Genomic DNA, 19,955 nt, shown 5'->3' with positions numbered 1-19,955 from the left:
TTACACTAAATATACATATATGGGTACGCTTTATATATAATTCGAGAGGCTACATACTTTAGGGTATATGTGTGCTATGGCTTAGTTTTGATTACTCAATGCTCCCCTTCTTTAGTGACTATTCGTACCTAGAGTCGGCTGAGAAATTCAACGATTTGGCAAACAGTTTTCAACTCCCGCATTTGAATTTAAATGTTTGACGGTTGTTTTTCATAGTTGGCCATCACTTACACTACGTATTTTGGCCTACTGCCCCATGTGAACTCGTATCTTACAGCTGTCGTATCGTACACAAACAGTTTTTCCATCGTAATGCTAGAGTTATGTGTTTAAAACTATAAGTTTGCTAAGCCACAAGTATAATTAAACGCTACATTCATCCTGTTTAGTGTATAAAATGCATGGCACCCATAGGGAACAAAGTTCGTTGAGCAAGTTACCTTAGAACACAACACTACAGTAACTTAGTGACTATGACTACAGCTAGACTTTGATTCAATATTCTTTTCATTTCGATTCCAGTTTTCCACATTTCGTTTCGTTTTTCGTTCGCGTCGTTCATACATTTTGTAAATAAAAGGCAACTCATGAACATTTTTTGTTTTTAACAACAAGGGACCATGAGCCTCACGCTGATTTCCCCATCTCACTTTAACAAACTTTGCAGGTGGTTCAGTTCTTAGGTGTTACTTGTTTGTTGGATAAGTTATCTTTGGAAACAAATAGTGATTTGTCACTGGAAACAGGGTGAAGATAGGTGAAACTGGGAAAACTTACAAAACGAATACGTTCAACGGATACATTCAACGCTTAGTCTGATAGGATTTCAACACACCTTTTTCGTTTCCGATTTTGCGGAATGGAATTTCTTAATGTTGACCCTTAAAGCTGTTTCTGTTAGTTTCAGAAATATTAAAGTCATGTTTTACTTCCGTTAAATTTCATTGTAATATAGCGTATGAAAGGGAACGTGCCTTAAATCCACAAAGGGCCTATGGTTTCGACTATGATGTCCAGCACATCCTGACGTCCCATCTCCTTGAGCGTCAGCAGGAGTGCCATTATCGTATGTGAAACTGAGCTGGAACTACTACCAGGACTGCTATTCGCTCGGCACTCCCACAGATTCAGGATCTGTTCGGTGGGCGAGGCTTTGGTGGCAAAGTAGGCAATATACCGGTCGGTATTCAGCTTCTTGGCCAGCAATCGCCAGTCCCGCTCGTCGGCCCGTGGAGGATCCAGGGCGCCGCAGATCAAACGCTTTGTGGCATGGGGCAGCTGAACAAAGTCCATCACACAGCTCTCGTTTACATAGTTGCCCTGGCGGTCTATAGAGATGGTGGTGTTCGTGGTGGAGGCCAGTTCCTCTGCCGATCCGCTCATAGAGTGCGCTGGAATGTTGAAGGTGTAGAAGTCGTCCTCGCTGCCCTGGCCAAAGTCCACGCACAAGGTGTTCTGGTCCTGCCTCCGCAAGCTAAACTCACAGTGCAGTATGGAGTTGTTGCTGAGGATGTGCTGGTAGGGAATGGCATGTTCGTAGGGAGCTGCTGCCTCGACATCCGCGCTTCTCACCCGAATGTTCAGGTTTCGGCTATTCAGTGTGAACGCGAAGACCTGGCTCTCGCCAAGAAAACTGCCACCCAGTTTGGCCTCCACATTGGCGCAGATATCCCGGCTATTGGGGAAGTCCTTGACCACGTAAATCCGCAAACTGCAGTTTGCGTTGCTGGGTGGCGTATGTTGACTGAAGGCCAGCAGCTTCATCTTGATCGAGGGTTGTTGAATCCTCGGCTCCGCCACCACGGTGAAGTGACCCAGTTGCTCCGTCATAATGAACACATGCGTCGCCTCCAGCTGTACGAACATGGGTGTGTTGATGGTTTCCTCGCCGACGGAAACTGCCCGCCGCCAGTTGACACTCAGCTCGTCGTGTTCGCTGTCCGCGTGGTAGATGTGCACATGCCACTGCTCCGGAGCCACCAGGCAGTGGGGTATCTTCAGGATCACCGGTTTCACGAAGCTGTAGTTCCGCGGCGCACTATGTACCACACTGCTGCACAGAATGGAGCTCTCGGTGGCGCAGGACACGCGACTGCACTCGTCGCTCAGCAGGAGCAGGGACACGTGCTTCTTGAGATGCTTTCCGATGGCGTGCTCCGGGACAAAGAGCAGCAGCTCGCCGCCATAGAGGCGGAGCTGTCCTCCTGCGCTGCCCAGCAGCTCGTATGTGCTGCTCTTCGAGGCGTTGAGTATGGACAGCTTGCCGTTCATATCGAAGGTTGAGTTGGCTGTTGGGTGGTGGGCATATTTAAATCGATTCAAATGAAGCTTAACTTGGTTTCTTACAGGTATCAGCAGTGGAGGATTCCCCGGTCTCGGACAGATAGTCCACGCTCAGATGATCTATTGGATTGGTGTAGCTGAAAGTAAGAGCAATTTCTGTGATTAGAATCATCTACTATTGGGAAAAGGACTTTAAAAATAAGTACTTCAAGTTGAGGGAATATTAAAATGTTTATGTCTACACATTGTTAAAACACTGGAAGGGAAGTTATGGAGGAAGTAGTTCTCTGTGAGCAGCGCATTTTCGTGCCAAGAATAATAAAAAACGCATAAGTATTCTCGTTCTTTAGCGAATTTTAATGTCTTATGAGTCATTTTAAAATGTAAGCCCCTGTCATGAACAAGTCTTAGAATTTATGAATCCAGACACACTCAAAATATAAACTGTGTAGAGTCACAACATAAAGTTGTATAACATATGAGCGCTTGTTAGAAAATCCATTAAATTTAATATGTTCGCTTTGTCACAGTGTTTCTTAAATAATTCAAAGATTAATATTTGTAATTAAATTGTGAACGTCAACGAAAATATATTAAAGAATGAAGTCGAAATCCTTGGAATGCATTTGCTTGGTATTTCTGAACTCCAAAGAACTCCGAAGGCATCCAAGATAATCCCTCGATATTAAAATGTTCCATGGCTTATTTGCAAGCTGTAAAGTTTATGGCTATAGTATTTATACCATATTGTAACCAAATCAAGACTCAAGAGTACCAATATCCCAAAGGATAAAGGGACATATAAAAGGGCAAACTAATAACATTGATGGCGTATTTGTACACTTACTTGGCGGACAGATTGGGCACGTCGTAGTGGTGCTCGGTGACGCCTCCACAACCGATGCCCATGCCCATGATGTGCTCGCCGGGCAAATAACGATGTCCGGGATTGACGTAATCGTATCCCATGTTGCTGGCCTCGATGTGCATGCGCATCTCCTTCTTCTCCACAACGCCGGGCATATAATCCGCGTCCATTACTGCAAACGGAGTTGAAATACACACGGTCAATTGCTGGCGGCCAAATCCGACGCTACACGGACGCAGGACGCCTGACGCAGGATACTGGAGTCCTTTGAACTCACCTGAACGGGCCATGTTGTAATGGGGATTGGTGCGGATGCCACGGCGAGCGCAGCAGATCAGTGCGGTCCCAAAGGCGAAGCACACCGCCGTTATGAAGGCCAATCCCAGATAGAGGGTCCAATCGAAATCTGCAATGGTGAAGCGATGCGCACTCATATTAAACTGCTGAATCGGCTGATTGTACCCCGTAATTTTATTCAGGGAAAGTTTATTGGCACCCACTTCGTTAACTGCTTTATGGTGTCACAGAATACTTGTATAAATTTGAAGTAACGAAATTACTTTTATAATGTATTTAAAAACTTCATAAATTATAGAAAATACCAATTGATCTTTCCTTCCAATGAACAGAGAGTACAGAGAATACTCCAAACGTAATCTCGAACGTAGAGTCTTACAAATCAGTTCACCTTCTAGAGAACTGAACTGGCAATAAAGCCAGCATGCGAACCAAGATGCCACCACCCCGTCCCCATCCAATTGCCAATCTTTGTGTGCTTGGGCATTAAAAAAAATGTAGGAAACCAAGAGATTTCTGCGTAAATCCGCCACCCTCATGCTTTTCAGGATGCCTGCCAAGCAAAATCCACACATTCATGGACGTTGAGTCAACCCGAAACCGAAACCGAAACCAAACCGAACTGAACCGAACTGAACTGAACTTTTCCATAACCAAACAGGCATCCTCTCACCCATTGTCATCAATCCCGAGCAGCCATGCGTATCCGTATCTGGCGGAGCGGAGCAGTGTATGTCTGTATTTAATGTTTTATGTTTGTATGCTCATCCCCAGTCCAGCTTCGTCTATTTCGCATTATAATTCGCCGGCGGCCCCCCGTCGCCAGCAGTCAGTTGCCCGACATCCCAGATTCCGCCACCCAAACCCCATCTATGGTGCCCATCTCCATGCCCATCTCCATGCCCACACCCACTACCACCCATCCATTGGACGCCCATTGTTGCGCTGCCTGTTTCCGTTGCTGTGATTGTTGTCGTCATTGTTGCCGGCGCTGGCGGTGACTGGTTGTTGGCCAAAAAGGAATCGCTGCAGCGCAAGGAATTACTCTGTATATATTATGATTATTATGCCGTATATAGTACAGGGCTAGAAGTGGGTGGGCGGACGGACGCATTATACAATGTATGAAATGAGCAATTATATTCGCTGTAAATCAGCGGCAGCATCGGAAACAGCGATAGAAGTGGAAGTAGAAGTTGAAGACCCTAGCAGCATCCCCAACTGGGATACTCCAAGGATCTTGCAGCTTTCGTTTTCCCTTTGCTTTTGTGCATTTTGCATGCTGGCTTTTTTACATCCACATCCACACCCATATATATATTGTGTTTCTTTATTTTTTTTGCCTCCTGCAAGGGACATCAAAAGGGGATTCGTCTCCTTGGTCTGACAAATACGCTTTTAATATCAGATGGCTGAGTACGAGATGCTGACAATGGGACATGATGAAGCCGCAGGTATCGGTGGCCCCAGGGATTTGCCCGGATTGCTCGAGCTTTAGCGAATCGTAATAAAATCGAAAATAAGCTGCCGAGTGTCACAGCTCTTCGCAAACTTTTCAACAGGCAATCAAATAAAGGACAAACCCGCCAAAAAAAAAAAGGAAAAAACCCCAGCAACTCTTGGTACTCCTTGTGTATCCTGATCCTTTCAATTACACACTGTGACAGCCATCTAATTGATCCCCATGGACCGCACAAAACTATGTTTGAGTTGGGTCAATCGCACAATTTTCCCCACCAGCCGCCCGCCGATGAAAATCGAATCGCAAACAGCAACAATGACACGGGAAAAGCCCCTGATTGGGGTGGCAAATGGTTGTGTGGGATTGGATGTGGATGCGGATGCTGATGCTGCTGTCTTTGCCGCACGCCTAATTATCTGGCAAAGCACATAAACCCGCAGAAGACTTGTGTGGGACCCCCACTTAAATCTCAATTCCAAGTGCTGCTGCTGCGATTGATTTGCGACCCTTCTTCGATTGGGTCCGGGTTTCATTTGGGGGCGATTGGAAGTCGCAACTTGAGAGCTTAGAGCTGGGGGTCCTTTGGGGTGAAAAGTGAAATGTCCTGGCCATGCTTTCCATGCTTTCTATACCTTCCATACTTCTATATATAAATAAGCCCGTGGTCGTGCACAAACAAATGCACTTGGTTAATTTCCCATTGTGACAATCAGTGTTGAGTGCTCATCTTTTGTGCGAGGGATTCAGGGTTTCTCGTTTTGTGGATGCTGCACTCCGGCTCTGCTGTTATTGTTGTCTAACTGTCTACTTTGTTGCTCCTGCCCAGCCATTCATCCTAGTCATAAGCACGGACTCACCATCCTTGCCAATCTGGCACTGTTCGCCGCGGCATTCGGCCGTTTGTATGTCTTTTCCGGCGCACAATGATTTGCCATATCCCGGGATAATGTCGGAACTGGAGCCAGTCGCCTCGCTGGGGCTTCCCACTGCTCCCGCTCCTGCTGCGGCGATGAGGGCGGCCATGCCCACCCCGGGTGCTCCTAGGAGCAGATCACCGGCTTCCTCCGCCTCGGAGGAAATCTGAGTCTGGCCCTGAGTCAGGCACTTCCGGCGACGCACTTGAATGCACTCCGCGGAGCAGATGCTCCAGTCACTCCACGCGGACCAGCGGGCCACTGTAAATGGAAGAGCAGAAGCGAAAAGCACAGGCAGTTTAGAAATCAAAAGTCATATTAACATGATTTAGCACACATTCCCGACAGCGGCACTCCCCGGGTCATATATCAAGACCATCGGGGCCACAATCATGGACGTGGCATTCCAACCCCCTCTTGTCTGCCTCTCCTGCTGCACAATTACACTCTAATAGATGGTCCATGGGGAGAAATCGAAAGTTTGTTCCCACCATAAAATTAGTGGGTCTTCCTCCACTCCTGTCCTGATTCCCAGTTTCTTTTTCTTTACCCCCAAAACTCCGTTGACGACGCCTCTGTTGATTTTTGGGGTTTGGTTTGCTTTCTGCGTGGGTGGGTGAGTAAAAGTGATTGTCATTTTAATGCTTTTCTATTTTCGCATTTTCTTTGCTATTTCAATTTCCACTAAATGAGGGGGAGAAAGCGGAAAGTCCGAAAGCTAAACAAAAAGCCTAAAATGTCCATGGTGTGATGCATGCCAATGGCAGCTGAAATATATGTTCGACAGCTATGCACTGAGAGAAAGGAAGTAGCTCGAATCTATTCAAAGTTTTTTTTTAAATGAGTAAATTTATTAATTTACTTTATAGTTTGAGTTAATCAAATTCGTAACAAGTTACTTCTTTTGCTATATTATTGAAGCTTTCAATTCCAACTGAAATTGTTATTTGAAACCAGCATTTGAAGGTTACCTTTAGTCAGGTATTTAGGTGAATATTCCATTGCCAGTTCCTGGACTGGTTTTTCGCTAAGTGTGCACACATCCTGGTATAAATACATCGGCATTCGGCACTTCCTGTTTTGGAAACATAAAACCACCCCCAGAAAGGGCGCACAGAATTCCGGACTTGTCGCCAGCCATCATCACATTGCCAGGCATTTAGTTTTCCCCGCCGCTTCCTCGCCGCGCCGTGCGCATCCTGATCCCCAACCGCCTGTCAATACCCATCCCCAGGACGTATCCTTTTCGACCCCGGCCAAAACCGAGACCCAGAACCAGAACCAGACCCAGACTGTTGCATGAATCAGAGAGCGTGAGTCGTGGTAAGTGATTTTTAAGTTGCTATCTGCCGCAGTGACGTCACCTACAACCCCGTCGCAAAGTAAGTCACTTCAGTTAAAGTCAGTTAAAGTGCGAGGGATTTTTTTTGGGGGAAGTCCCGAAACGAATGACGCCACGGTTGGTTGGATGCTGATGCCTCCGGTTCGGGTTAACACGATTGTTTATTGGATTGTTAAGGCCCCAGTGGATAGGCGAGGCGACCCCAACTAAAAAATTTAACTGTCGCCGGCTCGTTAAACATTCAAGTTTAACTGCTCGAACACAATGTCGTATTGAATCCTTTGGAACGCCCAACCATCCGCGTAGCCCCAGCCCCCAATGGATCCTGGAATGGCTGGGGAAGCCTTTGAGGGAAATGCATATTGTCGGGCTTTCGGTTCAACTTACTGCGCTTACTCGACGAAATGTCAAATCCATCAGGGCTCACGATTTGAGTGTCCTCTGTTGTTGGCAGGCGGCGATGGCGACGATGGCGATGTTGGCGACGGGACGTCAGGACGTCAGGAAGTCAGGACGACGGGACGTCGGAGCGACAGCGTAATCACGGGGCGTCGGTGGGCGTGGCAGCGGCAGGAGCATAAGGTTGACACGGTTCCATGGGGATGAAAAGTCGTCCGGCAAAAGAAGAAAAAACGAAAGCCAAGCGAAATTTAAAATTAATTTTATGACACACTTTTCATAGAAAAGAAATACCCGAGCCCACAATGGCGTCCCCCTCTTGACGACCAAAATGCCCCATTCTGGAGTATGGTATACACTCCACCCACCCAATTCCCATCTACCATCTCCCATTTGCCCCGCTTGTCTGTCAACAATTGCTCATTGCTGTGCCCGCTGTGCGCCTGGCCAAGTATCCTACGAGATCTCTGTGTGGGTGAGTATCTGTGCGAGCACTACAATACAATACAATGCAATACAATAAATTTACATGAATAAAAGTGAAGAGTCTCAAACACATGCCGCCCGTGCGTCTGTCAAAAAGAGCGCCCCAGCTACCACCGTTCGCCCCATTCCACTCCACTCCACTCCAGATTTCAACCTCAGTGCCGAGTCCCAAGTCTCTGGACTCCCTTCCCCCGGACTCATTCCTTTGTCACCATTTAGTCGGTGGCACGCCGGCGGCAGGCGTTCCCCACTGCCAAAGGCGACGGCCCAATCTATCCATCTATATACGCATCTCGCATGTGGAGATATCTGTCGTCGGTCCGAGGAACCGAATGCGTGTTTAAAATGAAATACTCAGCACTCACTCAAAAGTGTATTATACCATTGTTCGCTCTGGGCATGGTGACTATGTACTGGGGTTGGTCTATATTTAGTTCCCGTGGGTATTAAGTTATTAATCTTCAAATGGGGATTTTCGATGCACTCATTATAGTAAGTAATAGTAATCCTTAATTGTTGGAATTAAGGTGTGTTGAAACATTCATATTAGATTAAGGAAAAATAAATAGTAGTAACCTTTGACCATAACTACTGACTATGGAAATATTCTAGCTAGGGAAGATCTAACTTTACTTGGCTATAAGAATCTGCGCCTTGGCTGGCAACCATGTGGATTAGTCTTAAATTAATTGAATATTAAAATATTTCGCTCACCCGTTGTACTTTCAAAATGGAACCCAATGCCACTCGCGTCATTCATGTAAATCCCCTTCTTTCGGATTATGATAATCACTGAGGTCCTTAGAGTATGCCTAGTGCGCATTGACCCTTAAGCTTATCTTGTCTTTTATTCATTTTGTGTTTTTTTTTTTGTGAAACGCCCCCCGAACTTTTGCGTTGTGCAGTGCTTTGTATTTTGGGCAGTCCTTGCCACTCCACCCCATCCCGGTAGCCTCCTGTACGCCCTGGTGTGAAAAATACGCGTTGTTCTCGACGCTCCGGGAGATGTATCGACAGGAGCAGCGAAGGGGCGACCAGATGGGGATGTGCAGGTGGCGCCCAAGCTGGAATCCCGGCCGCAAAATACCATTTAAATTGACAATTTTGGCTTCTGCTTAACAGCTGCCTTTAAGCATTCCCACCCAGTTTCCCCTGTCCCCTGTCTCCAGAACCCCAAACCCAACACATAGGGCCCGTATAATGGGCGTGTTGGCCGCAATTCGATGCGGCCACAATTTTGCGGCTGACCGCAGGAACGTACCTGGACATGCGGCGCAGTCGGCGGACTTCTGCATCTGGGGGCCCGGACACTGGGCGCCCCCATTCAACGGCATCGGATTGTTGCAGGTGCGCGAACGCTTCCTTCCCTGGCTGGGCTTGCCCGCACACTTGCACTCGCGCCATGGACTCCAGGTGCTCCAGCCTCCGTTGACTGTCGGAAAATGAAATCGGAAAATAAACCAATTAAGAGCTTTATCGATCTGCGAAACGACCAAAAGATTGCCCGCTACTCAATTTAAGGGGCTGTGCGATTTTCGGTCCTGTAATTTAGGAGTACGAGCATAGTAGAGAAAAATACAGTTCCATTCTCAAAAAATTGAATTAAACGTCTTTAAAAATACCACTTCCTAAAGTTGTAATTCATGGAAAATGGTGGGCTTTCGCGGAGTACAGCACGGAACTTATAAATGCTTAATTAGCCCCAGAGCCCTTCAGTATACTGACCATAAACGATGAGCACCGCGGAATCGGAGACGCGTCTGCCGGCGATATTCTCCGCACTGCAGCTATAGTTGGCCATGTGCTGCAGGGCCACCTGGCGGAAGATGAGTGTGCCGGCCGAAACGGTGATCCCCGGCTCGTTGTCCGCCGTGATGAGCGCGTTGTTCTTGTGCCAGGTGAGCTTCGGTTCGGGGAAACCGCCGGGTGGGTCGCAGCGCAGTTCCGCCCGACTGCCCAGCTCCAGGCGCAGCGAGGTGGGCGACTGGTTGAAGGACTTGCGAATATCTGTGGGGGTTAAACGGACAGATGCAGATGTAGATTCAGATACAGATACAGCTAGGGGTAAGCTAAGCGAGGGTCAGTTGTTGACAGGAAGCCACCCCTGGACAAAGGTGCAAAGCTAACTACAAAATTACAATTTAAGCTGCACGGCAATGTGCTGAAACAAAAATTCGTAAGGGTAAATAACAATTGTGGAGTAAATATTTAAGTGGACGGCCACATATTTAATTTAGTGTTTTTTCAGCCACAGAAAGCCTACACTCGTAATAAAAAAGAAAGGGAAATGTTAAAAAATATCAAAATGGTAATAATGTAATACAAAATACAACATTAGTTACTTTAAAATGATGCCTTTGAGAATTTCAGTTTTTAAAGTAAATTTAAGCAAAACAATTGTTCCACTTAGCTTTTCATTTGTAACCTAGAACTTTTTGAGCAGTGTACTCACAAGCAATGTGCACGGTGGCCGCCTGACTCTTGACCACGCCACGCGACGACCACGCATGGCACTCGCACTTGAAGGGTCCGTCCCCGAAGAACTCGTCGACCAGGTCGCGGTGGATGGTGGCGGTGACCTCCTCCATGTTGACCCCTGTGTGCGGATCCACGTGGGTTTCGTGTGTGGACGGTGGTGGTTGCGAGCTGCCGCTGCACTTGAAGATCACCTGCAGCGAGTGGGAGGCCTTGCACTTGAGCACCGCCGGCCGGTTCTTGACCACGAACACGCTCTCCGGCTCGATGAGGAATATGGGCAGCGTATTACTGGCCTCTCCGGGACTCAGTTTGCCGCTGTTGAACTCCTCGAGCAGTATGCCCGATCCACCTGCCGCTCCCGATGATCCCAGTCCCGTGGATGAGGAACCTTGCGGCGATCTCGCACTCTCATCCTCACCGCTGGTGCCGAGCAGCTCCGCGTTGTTCTTGTGCGGCGCCGTGTCTTCGGTGACCAGGGAGTTGGCGAAGGGAGCCATCGCCGTGAGTGGGTCAATTGCATCCTCCTCCAGGGAGGCGGACAAACTGCCGTAGTCCAGCTGCGGCAACTCTCCGGAAACTGACAGCGCGAACAGCAGGATTAGCTGGAGCTCAGCCAGCAGGAGGGCAATCACATTTCCGGCTTTATTAATCACCGCCATGCTTCGCTGTCGGGTGAGCTGTCGTGTCGTGGTGGAGGTGTCCCTTTGTCCGGCGCTTCCTGTGCAACTGATGCAACTGATGCACCTGTTGTTGTTGCTGCTGCTGGCGATGTGGCGAGCTAGCTGAAGGAGCTGGCATTAGAATTAGCCGCACACTCGCTTTGTTCACGTGGTGAATACGATCTGGAAAGGCAGATAAGAAACGCCAGTTAGCTACCTTTACTTCTACTCCTTCGACCAGGCAATTTGCGCACTTGGCCATAAGGCGATTATTTACAAAGCGGTCTGTCAAGCCACGAAAGTGTCCACGGTTTGACTAAACTGTTCATATCTTTGACGCACACGCTAAGCATTAGCAAACTTATGGTCTTGCATTTGGATTTTACCATGTGAGTCGACTTGCACACCCTCTACTGCCTAGGAAATCTGGGGAGCTTGGAACATTCATTCATTATTGAATCTGAAGTAGGCAACTTTTGCTATTTCGTTGTATCCGAATCGAAGGTTAAGTTTGTTTTGGCTGCATATCTTATTACAGTGTTATCCAAACATTTAATGGAACCCTCAGATGGACACCTGCTCTTTTATGACGCAAGTCCCCTTTACAAGCAAAGAAGAAAAGGTGTCTGCTTACAATCACATTTCCCAGAATCACCAATGTTTTAAGGGTGTGGCGGCTGGGAAGAGAAAACGAAATGATCACGCAACAACCCCTTCCAAAAGGTCAAAAGATGTGCTCCTTTCGCAAATGAAACTATCTCGAACTGTAGACTTGAGTTTAGATATCATTTCCTGCCGCAGGTAGGCCCAGATTCCAATCTACTGTCAGGATCAATGGCAAAATGAGGATGTATCGGCTGGCACTTAGGGACACTTCCTGTCCTCGCCGCACTATCGATGAGTTGTCTCCATCAATCAGGGCACCAATACGCCCCGACCGACGACCCACAAAGTGTAGGGCAGCGTGGCCACAAGTTACAAAATTTCCCATTAGCCATGCAAGTCATGCGTCAGGTTCTACGAATCGTTGGTACCTAATCGAAATATTAATAACAGGTATAAGTATGCTCCGCCACACTGCAGTTCTCCGGGCACCTAGGCAGCTGGGTTCGGTTCGGCTCGGTGCTGTTCAGGACGTGGTCTCCTCCACGGGCTGTGGGAAAGCGCCTTTTGTCTTTCAGAGTTATTAAGTGGTGGCCGCTGGAGTGGCAATGGGTACATGGAGGAGGCATGCCTGCACGAATACCGCGATAAGTCCGGCCCCCGTCTCGGGCCTCACTTGGAGTTTGAGTTGGAGTCGGAGCTGGAGTTTATGCGTTTGTCTTTGTAATTATGTATTAATCATGCATAAGTTTAAACTCAAAGGCCCCCCGCCCGCTGAGACTCAGTGTTTTATGGCCGTCGACGTGGGCTATTAAAAGGCGCATCAAGTAAAAGTCGATATGTAAATTTTGCGGAAACGCTGATATGCGATAAGTGATTATTATTGGGGGATCCATGCGCCGCAGCTCCACCAAATCGGAGTTGCCCAGTAGCCGGCGTGACCACGAAACGTAATAAAATATCGGGTAATCAGAAGTTAAAGGGAAATAATACATTTGATGGGTCGTCACCATCGAGAGACTCGTTTCGTTCGGCTTAAGCGCCTTTATGCGTAATTCAATTGGATTTACAGGGTGCTTGTGGACACTTGAGTGTCTGTCAATATTCTCCTTCGTGTGTGGATGGGTTGGGGTAATAGTAATGGTAAATGCCATATATATGCTATATGGTATATGCTATATGCTATCTACTATCTGCTGTGTTTGTGGATATGGAGTGTGTGGGCAGGAGGGCGGTGCTCATGTAACTGACCAGATTATAATAGTCTTCCAACTGTATCCGCTTTGTTTTGTGTGTGCATTCAATTATAGATGGGATATTGAAGCTCGTTTTGTTTTCGATTTGTCTAGACCTTTGTTTGACGAGGCCGAGATTGGGCCACATTGTTTGCCGGGCTGCTTAGCCAAATTACATTTCGGCTAAGCAAATCGATATCGCCATCAGCGAAAATCGAACTGATTCGGCTCCTATACACATGACTTATTTATTACTGCAGCCCCTCTCAAGAATAATGCTGAATTGCAGACATGCTCGTACATGTGCATATACTCGTCGTATTCCACATGACAAGGGAACAACCGAACTGATGGCGAGATTAATCAAAGTCTCGCACATTAAATAGCCCCGATTCGATCGATTGGATGGATGGGATGTATGGGATGCCTGCCTTATCGGACCGAGAGCTTTATGCATCGGGGTGGTGGGGGGTATTGTACATTACATTTTAATAGATTTTTAATGAACTGAAGTAGGCCAAATGGATTGTAAGAGGCGCTTATCAGCGACATTTCATTGTCTGCGGCAGCACTTTATAATCGAATGGGTTTTATTTATTGAATGCAAACTTGTCGTTGGCAAATAAAAAACCTGCATTGATTTTGGCACGCAAGCATCCGGCGAAAACCCCATCCACTTCCACTTCCTCATCCTCTGAATGAATGACTGGATGACAAACTGTGGGACACACACGCACATGCACTGAGCGAAAAAGGCTTGAAAAGGAGCTATGTATGGATAAAGATACTTCTGAAATTTAAATACAGAATATACCTGGAAATCAAAATATTAAAGCTCTCTTCATCGTGAACCATTTTAGCGTTGTTAGATATTAAGATCCTTTATTCGCAGTGCACTCTATGAGATTTATGGCAAGATACGGCGAGTTGCGTGTGCATGTAATCATCTTATATTGTGAGCAGGAGACGCCACCGAAGTCCCGCTGAACTTTGATGATTTCCCAAGCTCTCGGAATCCGCGGAGGAGTATGAGGATGAGGACGTGGACGTGGACGTGGAGGAGGAGGGGGATGAGGTTGTGTCGCCAGCACTTGCTTCCTAGGCAGCCCGTGGAAGCCCGAATGAATGGGAAATGCGAATGGAAGACTGCGTGGGATAATCGGCGTCGTATTCAATTTAATTTCACAACTATTGCCGGAGTCCCAGCGAGTGAAGTGCGGAGGGCGGAGAAGCCCTTCCTGTGCCGAATGAGAACTTCCAAGTGAACTCCAAGAGCACAGATTCGGTTGGCATTTCGGGGCAGGAGGATGCCGCCGAATGGGGCGGGGAGATGGAGATTGGGTTGGTTGGGGAACAATGCCAGAACACACAAAACAAGTGAGCATTCTATAAAATAATTGATGACTGACTGACTCAGTTGCTTGGCAGCAATAATTTTTATACTTCTGAAGCACTCGCACACACACTCTCGAGCACTAAAATCAAATGCCACTCGAAACGCTGCGCCAGTCGCTTGGTGACTGCCCTGAAGTGGAACCATGGAGCCATGGATGTGGACGTGGATGTGGATGTGCTATGAGTGTTGGTGCGGTTGTGGCAGATGCCGCTGCCGCTGCCACTGCCTCAATTGCGTGAGACTCCTCCTTGTAGTTATGTTGTACAATCGCCGGAACATCTGTAGCACAAATGAAATCTTTAATGCCCAAGGGACCGTGCTGGTAACTCTGAGGCATCTGTATTTCACATGTTGCGCATTTTGCCCACACACTCCGCAACTTGAGAACGTATGAAAGCAGCTATTGTGAGCTATCTGGGTTCGCTTCGCATTTTTGGTTTGGTTTGGTTTTTATTTATTTCTTTTTGCGGGCCACGCTTGCCTTGTAATCAAACAATTAAAGATGATTTTAATTAATCTATTTAAAAAATCCTCCCCCATGGCCGAGCCGCCGTCATAACTGCTCAAAATTGATCGAACAACTCGACGGGGGATGCGTCGCACGACAACGACAACAAACATCTTTAAATTAATTAAGCGTAATTGTCGAGGAATTAGAAGTAGAAACAAAAGTTTCAAGCATGAGTTATGGGCTACAGAGCTGCACAGGCTCATGTTACTACAAGATACACAACATACACCAGATACAATCGTAGCCAGCATACTTGTGACCCCCTCTGCATGCAATAAACAAATTATTTATGATTCCATCAGCGGCATAAGTAGCACAAACTGAACCGCTGATGAGAGGCCCTTATCATCTGTATCGTATTAGCAAAGTTCTAATGTGTCCGCTTGTAACAAATGATGCCCGTGGCCTAATTTATGTTGCCAAAACTGCTGCCACATGATGCCAGCTGATGATAGCCGGAGGAAATGGGAATGGGAATGGGAATGGAAATGGTATTGGTATTGGTATTGGAAACAGACCAGTTGCCTACGCATGTCGAAGATGCAGTGATAAGACCCTGGCGTATAGAAAGTTCTACTACCTAGTCATGTTAATGCCTCCATCGATCGGCATGGTTCAATCCAACGATTTACGACGCTAAGCCCTTACCGCCATCAGCTACCTACCTTTGGAACAAAGCCAGTTGCCGAAAGAAACTGAAAAGAGCCTATTCTTTCACTTCGATCGACATCTAATCCAGTGTTGAGTCCCTGAACCCTGGATCCTACATAGCAGCCCGAATGGCCTCTGCATATGCTGTAGAGGCCCTGGAATGACAATTAATCACCGCAGGAGTCAAAGATGTTCATGCAACGTTCCACTCCGTTCCCATGTCCCGAAAATCGAAAGTCGCAGGGCACAGGGCACAGGGCTACCTCCAAGCCCTTGTTTGCCCATCAAGGGGAACAGCTGTATCTGTATCTACGAGTTTTTGGGTTTGAGTTTCGATTACTGTGCGATGTGCCGGGTTGCACAACCCCTAAAATTATGACTAGGCCGAGAGGCCGAGTGTGAGAACTCAATGGTGAAGGGGTAAGAGTAAGAGCCGCGCGTAAATTGTTAAAAAGCAGAAACCAAAGTGTGAGTCCAATCATTACGTGCATTTGTCAAGGCCTGAGAATTGTTCCGAATGTCGCTGCTGGTTGTCTGAGTGCCAGCCACTTTTTACCATGCCCACCTCATATGCATACATACATACGTACGTATGTATGTATGTACTGTCAGTCAGTCAGTTGGGACGTCAGTCAGTCAGTTAGGACGTTTCGACGTCCAAAGGGGATCATTATATGCCAATTGGCGATTGTTTGTTACCCCCACCCGGCGATGCAGCCAACGTTTGTCGCCGCGGAGGGTTGGTAATTGCAATCCACATTTGAATTTACATTTGAACAACGCTTACGGGCCCAAATTATAACTGTAATTGCGGCATGTTGATCGCGGCATCCCGCTGGCCGGAGTTCTTATTATTATTATTATAATTGTAGCTGCATCTTTTATCAATGAATTGAGTGCTGCACTCACATGAGGGCCTCTCGACAGCCGCCCTTCACCCCGCTCATCCTGCTCCGTGACAAGAAAAACATAAATAAACATACTGAGAGAAAATGTAGTACTCAAATCGATCGAGAATGGTTCGAAAGTGCTCGAGGCTGATTATTCTCAGGCCCTCAGATGGCTTTGATAGTCGTATTCCCATCGAAAAGATGCTCATTCGAAGGGAAATTAAAGTGGAATCACTACTCATCGTTACAAAAACTGTCTTATCACGTGACGAAACACTGTGACGTATAATCTATGCCATTTTAATTGATCGTTAGCCAAGCCCCATTAGAACTTCATTACTCCGTAGTGCAGAGTTCAGATTTCAGAAAACGAGACTTCTCGCAACCAAAACCTACGAAGAAATTACATTGCTTGGCTTTGAAATAGGATATCTCTGTGCTTAAACCTCAATTAAAGCCAAATCTATATATTTTCTTGCTGTGCACTAGCGCACACAGTTCCACTCACAGCAAATACACATGGCTAAGCGCAATCATAAAATACAAATAAAAATAAAAATACACGATGGCGTTCAAAAGGGCACGCTTTTCATAATAAACATTAGCGAACGGCCCCTGTCGCCCTGCCCCGCCCCCGCCCCCCGCCTGTTCCGCGGTCACACGGTTCGAGGGTCGTCCGCTCCGCTCCGCTCCAGTCGGTTCCGTTTCCCCCACTCCTCCTCCTCCTCCCCCACATCCGCATCTGCTCCTGGCGCGCTTGTTTGTTTGTGAATTGGTCGTCTTTAGTTACACTTGAATACGTTTTGTGTGTTGTCGCCGTAGTCCGCTGCCCAAGTGTGTGTGTGGGTTAGGGCTAGCTGGTTGGCACTTCGCCTCCTACTCAATGCACTTTGCACCTTAAAATAGCATTGCAGTGGCATACTTAGCGGCGCAGGAAGCAACGGACGACCACTGCAGTGCGCCCCTTTGTCCGCGTGTGCTAGTGTGTGTGTGTGTGCTAGTGTGTGTGCGGCTTGTTTTTATCCTGTCCGAGGGGACAGGTTTCTTATTATAGTTAAGCATCGCTACTTACCCGGTGTCTCGCTTTTGTTGCTCCCGTTTCTGCAGTGCGGCCTGACGAAAGGCAAGGGAACGGGCTGTTGTCTTAGGAGCCAACATGTATCCAGATCCGGATCCAGTTACATGTCACCAGGACCCCGGGAGTCCTTGTGTGTGTTGGGCCTCTGCCTGTGCCTGCGCCTGTGTGCTTAGGACATCTGTAACCTTATCGCTTTCAGTTTGCTTCTCGCCGCTCACACACTCATTTTGGACGCCACTTCGCCACGCTTTTCACTGCCAACTTAGTAGATATCCTGCTGGTATTATTATTTCAACAATCGTGTGGCACTAGGTTAGGTATCTCTATCCCGCATGCACTGTGCACAATATATCGCTGTTCGCACGATCGCGCACTTGGTTGTCAGTACGCGCGCTCGAATGTACGAAACTCAACAATCGAATTCAACAACCACTGCGACGGACGACTGCGTCCGTTTGCCTCGGCGGTTCGCGTTCAAATGAGACGTGTGTTCGTGGCCATGGCGAAAAGGCTGCGATGAGTGAGCCCTGCACTCAGAGAAAAAGCCGCCCTAAAGAGGTAAATGATTTTGGGTGGAAATTCAGTTAAAATGTTGGTTAAAGTAATAATAATAATTATTCCAATATAAATAAAAAAGGTTATTGTGAACACATTTAAGTTCAATAAAAACAATATAAATAAACAAGATTATTGTAAAAATAATAACCCCAAGCCTTCTTATATCACTTTATAGTTGCTTGCAACTAAAATGTAAGGAAATTTGAAAGAGCTTCAATTTGTTTTTAAATAATTCCCAATGTAACTCTATTACGAAGTAATAGCATCTGAAGGGGCTGCTGTAATTTGTCACAGTGTAGTTGCGCTCTTTGATTCGAAGTTACTCTGCGGCTCTCTCTCGGCCGCTCTCCTTCTCACTCGCACACAGCATCCCCAAGAGGAGCACGTTGAGTTGTTGTTGCTCGCAGCATATGTGCAGGAAGTATGTGGCTGGGGGGAGTGGTGGAGGGGGGATGGAGCTCCAAAAGAGAGAGAGAGAGAGAGAGAGTGCGAGAGAGAGAAACGCACTTTACGACGTGGAGGGATATGTACATGTATGTGTATGTATATTGGCTCCTTGGCTATTTTGTATCTTTCCTGCCTCCGCCCGCGTGTTGTTGTTGTTGCTGCTACTGTTGTTGTTGCATTCTAATTTTACGCACTGGATTCCTGAGATGCTTTCATATTCCCGTTTGATGATTTATCGACTGCAGCGGCAATTAAAAGGCCTTTAGCGCTGCTTTTTATCAACTCGACTCGGTGACATTGGCGTTTTATTTATATTTTGTTGTGCGCGCACACCCACAACACCACCAATTTCACTACGCACTCACACACACACACACACGCACACACACACATGCCATTTAAGCCAGAAGATTTTTGTTGGCTTTGATTGCCGTTTTTTCCACGTAATTCCTTCTTTATTTCACTTGAACTTTACCATCTATTGCGGTTTAATTGCACATTTTATGGCCCAGACATTGACTGCAGTTTTCCCGACGAATCTGCGATTTTTGTTTGCCTTTTTGTTTTTCGCCGAGCACATTCCTTTGGCATCAAAATTGGAGCCTGTGCTCCCGCAGATTACTCCCGTTGCCCAGTGTGACCAGCTGGCCCCAAGGGCTCCAATCAGGGTTGAAGGTTTTCCGGGAGCTACTTTGAATCCTTTGGCGGCATCACGCGCAGATAAGAAAGCACATCCTGTATTATTGCACATGCAATTACTCGAATATGTGGGAGTGTTTATGAACATTTTTATATTACAACCAATATTATTAGTTTATGCGCTAGAGCTTTTAACAACAATTCAATCAGAATCAGAATCAAAACAATCAGAATTTTGTAAGAAAAATAGGATTTTACATTTTTATTCTGATGAACTTTACTCTGCCTCTGAACAGCCATGTTCTCCTCTGTTCTCTTTTTCCCATCTTGAAACTTTAAACTTCATTTTGAAAAATATTTCGCTTTAATGTTTTCATCAAATTTCTCCTATATAGTTGTAGTTAAATGTACCAAACGTAATGTGTGTACAAATTTAACAGAATTTGCGAAAGAAATTACAATTCCTCCATTACATTAGTTTGAAAACTTAAAAAAAGCAATACACGCTTATTAATGGCGCCAATTTTTGAATGCGGCCAGTGTGGCCAATAACTTACATCTTAATTTTACATCTCAGATTTTTTCTAATTTCTACACCGTTCTTTTATTTTACATAGCCTAGCGTCAAAAAGAGGAACTCTAAACGTGCTGCCAGATCCAAATAAAAGTTTGGCGCGACACCTAGCGTTAAGTATCCAAAAGTAATCACATAACTAGCGACTTCTATCGGGAGGTAGTAGAAACCAGCTACGTTAGGAA

General features: G+C 46.6%; 1 protein-coding gene across 1 annotated transcript; it reads right to left on the bottom strand.

The window, feature by feature from the left end:
* Nucleotides 1–660: 660 nt before the first annotated feature.
* Nucleotides 661–19,206, bottom strand: LOC6548347 (netrin receptor unc-5). The gene is made up of 11 exons (XM_001975482.3): nt 19,033–19,206; nt 17,547–18,102; nt 10,504–11,371; nt 9,777–10,058; nt 9,313–9,483; nt 7,554–7,607; nt 5,768–6,085; nt 3,429–3,557; nt 3,131–3,323; nt 2,347–2,420; nt 661–2,288 (listed from the first exon to the last, which is right to left on the bottom strand). The coding sequence occupies exons 3-11, from the start codon at nt 11,186–11,188 to the stop codon at nt 976–978; spliced, it is 3,219 nt and encodes a 1,072-aa protein (XP_001975518.1). The 5' UTR covers nt 11,189–11,371; nt 17,547–18,102; nt 19,033–19,206; the 3' UTR covers nt 661–975.
* Nucleotides 19,207–19,955: the final 749 nt, after the last annotated feature.

The sequence above is a fragment of the Drosophila erecta genome, unplaced genomic scaffold, assembly GCF_003286155.1.
Source record: "Drosophila erecta strain 14021-0224.00,06,07 unplaced genomic scaffold, DereRS2 tig00000092-arrow-pilon, whole genome shotgun sequence".
Lineage (NCBI taxonomy): Eukaryota > Metazoa > Arthropoda > Insecta > Diptera > Drosophilidae > Drosophila > Drosophila erecta.
The sequence above is the reverse complement of the archived record's forward strand: the minus strand, read 5'-3'. Positions and strand labels throughout refer to the sequence as shown.

What these genes read in the sequence shown, in the direction of transcription:
- LOC6548347 (XM_001975482.3), bottom strand. Translation starts at nt 11,188, where the DNA reads ATGGCGGTGATTAATAAAGCCGGAAATGTGATTGCCCTCCTGCTGGCT. An exon ending in CATTTCGTCGAGTAAGCGCA is followed by an intron (nt 6,086 to 7,553) that starts GTAAGTTGAACC and finishes TTCCATTTACAG; the next exon opens with TGGCCCGCTGGTCCGCGTGG. An exon ending in GTGCCAGATTGGCAAGGATG is followed by an intron (nt 3,558 to 5,767) that starts GTGAGTCCGTGC and finishes TCACCATTGCAG; the next exon opens with ATTTCGATTGGACCCTCTAT.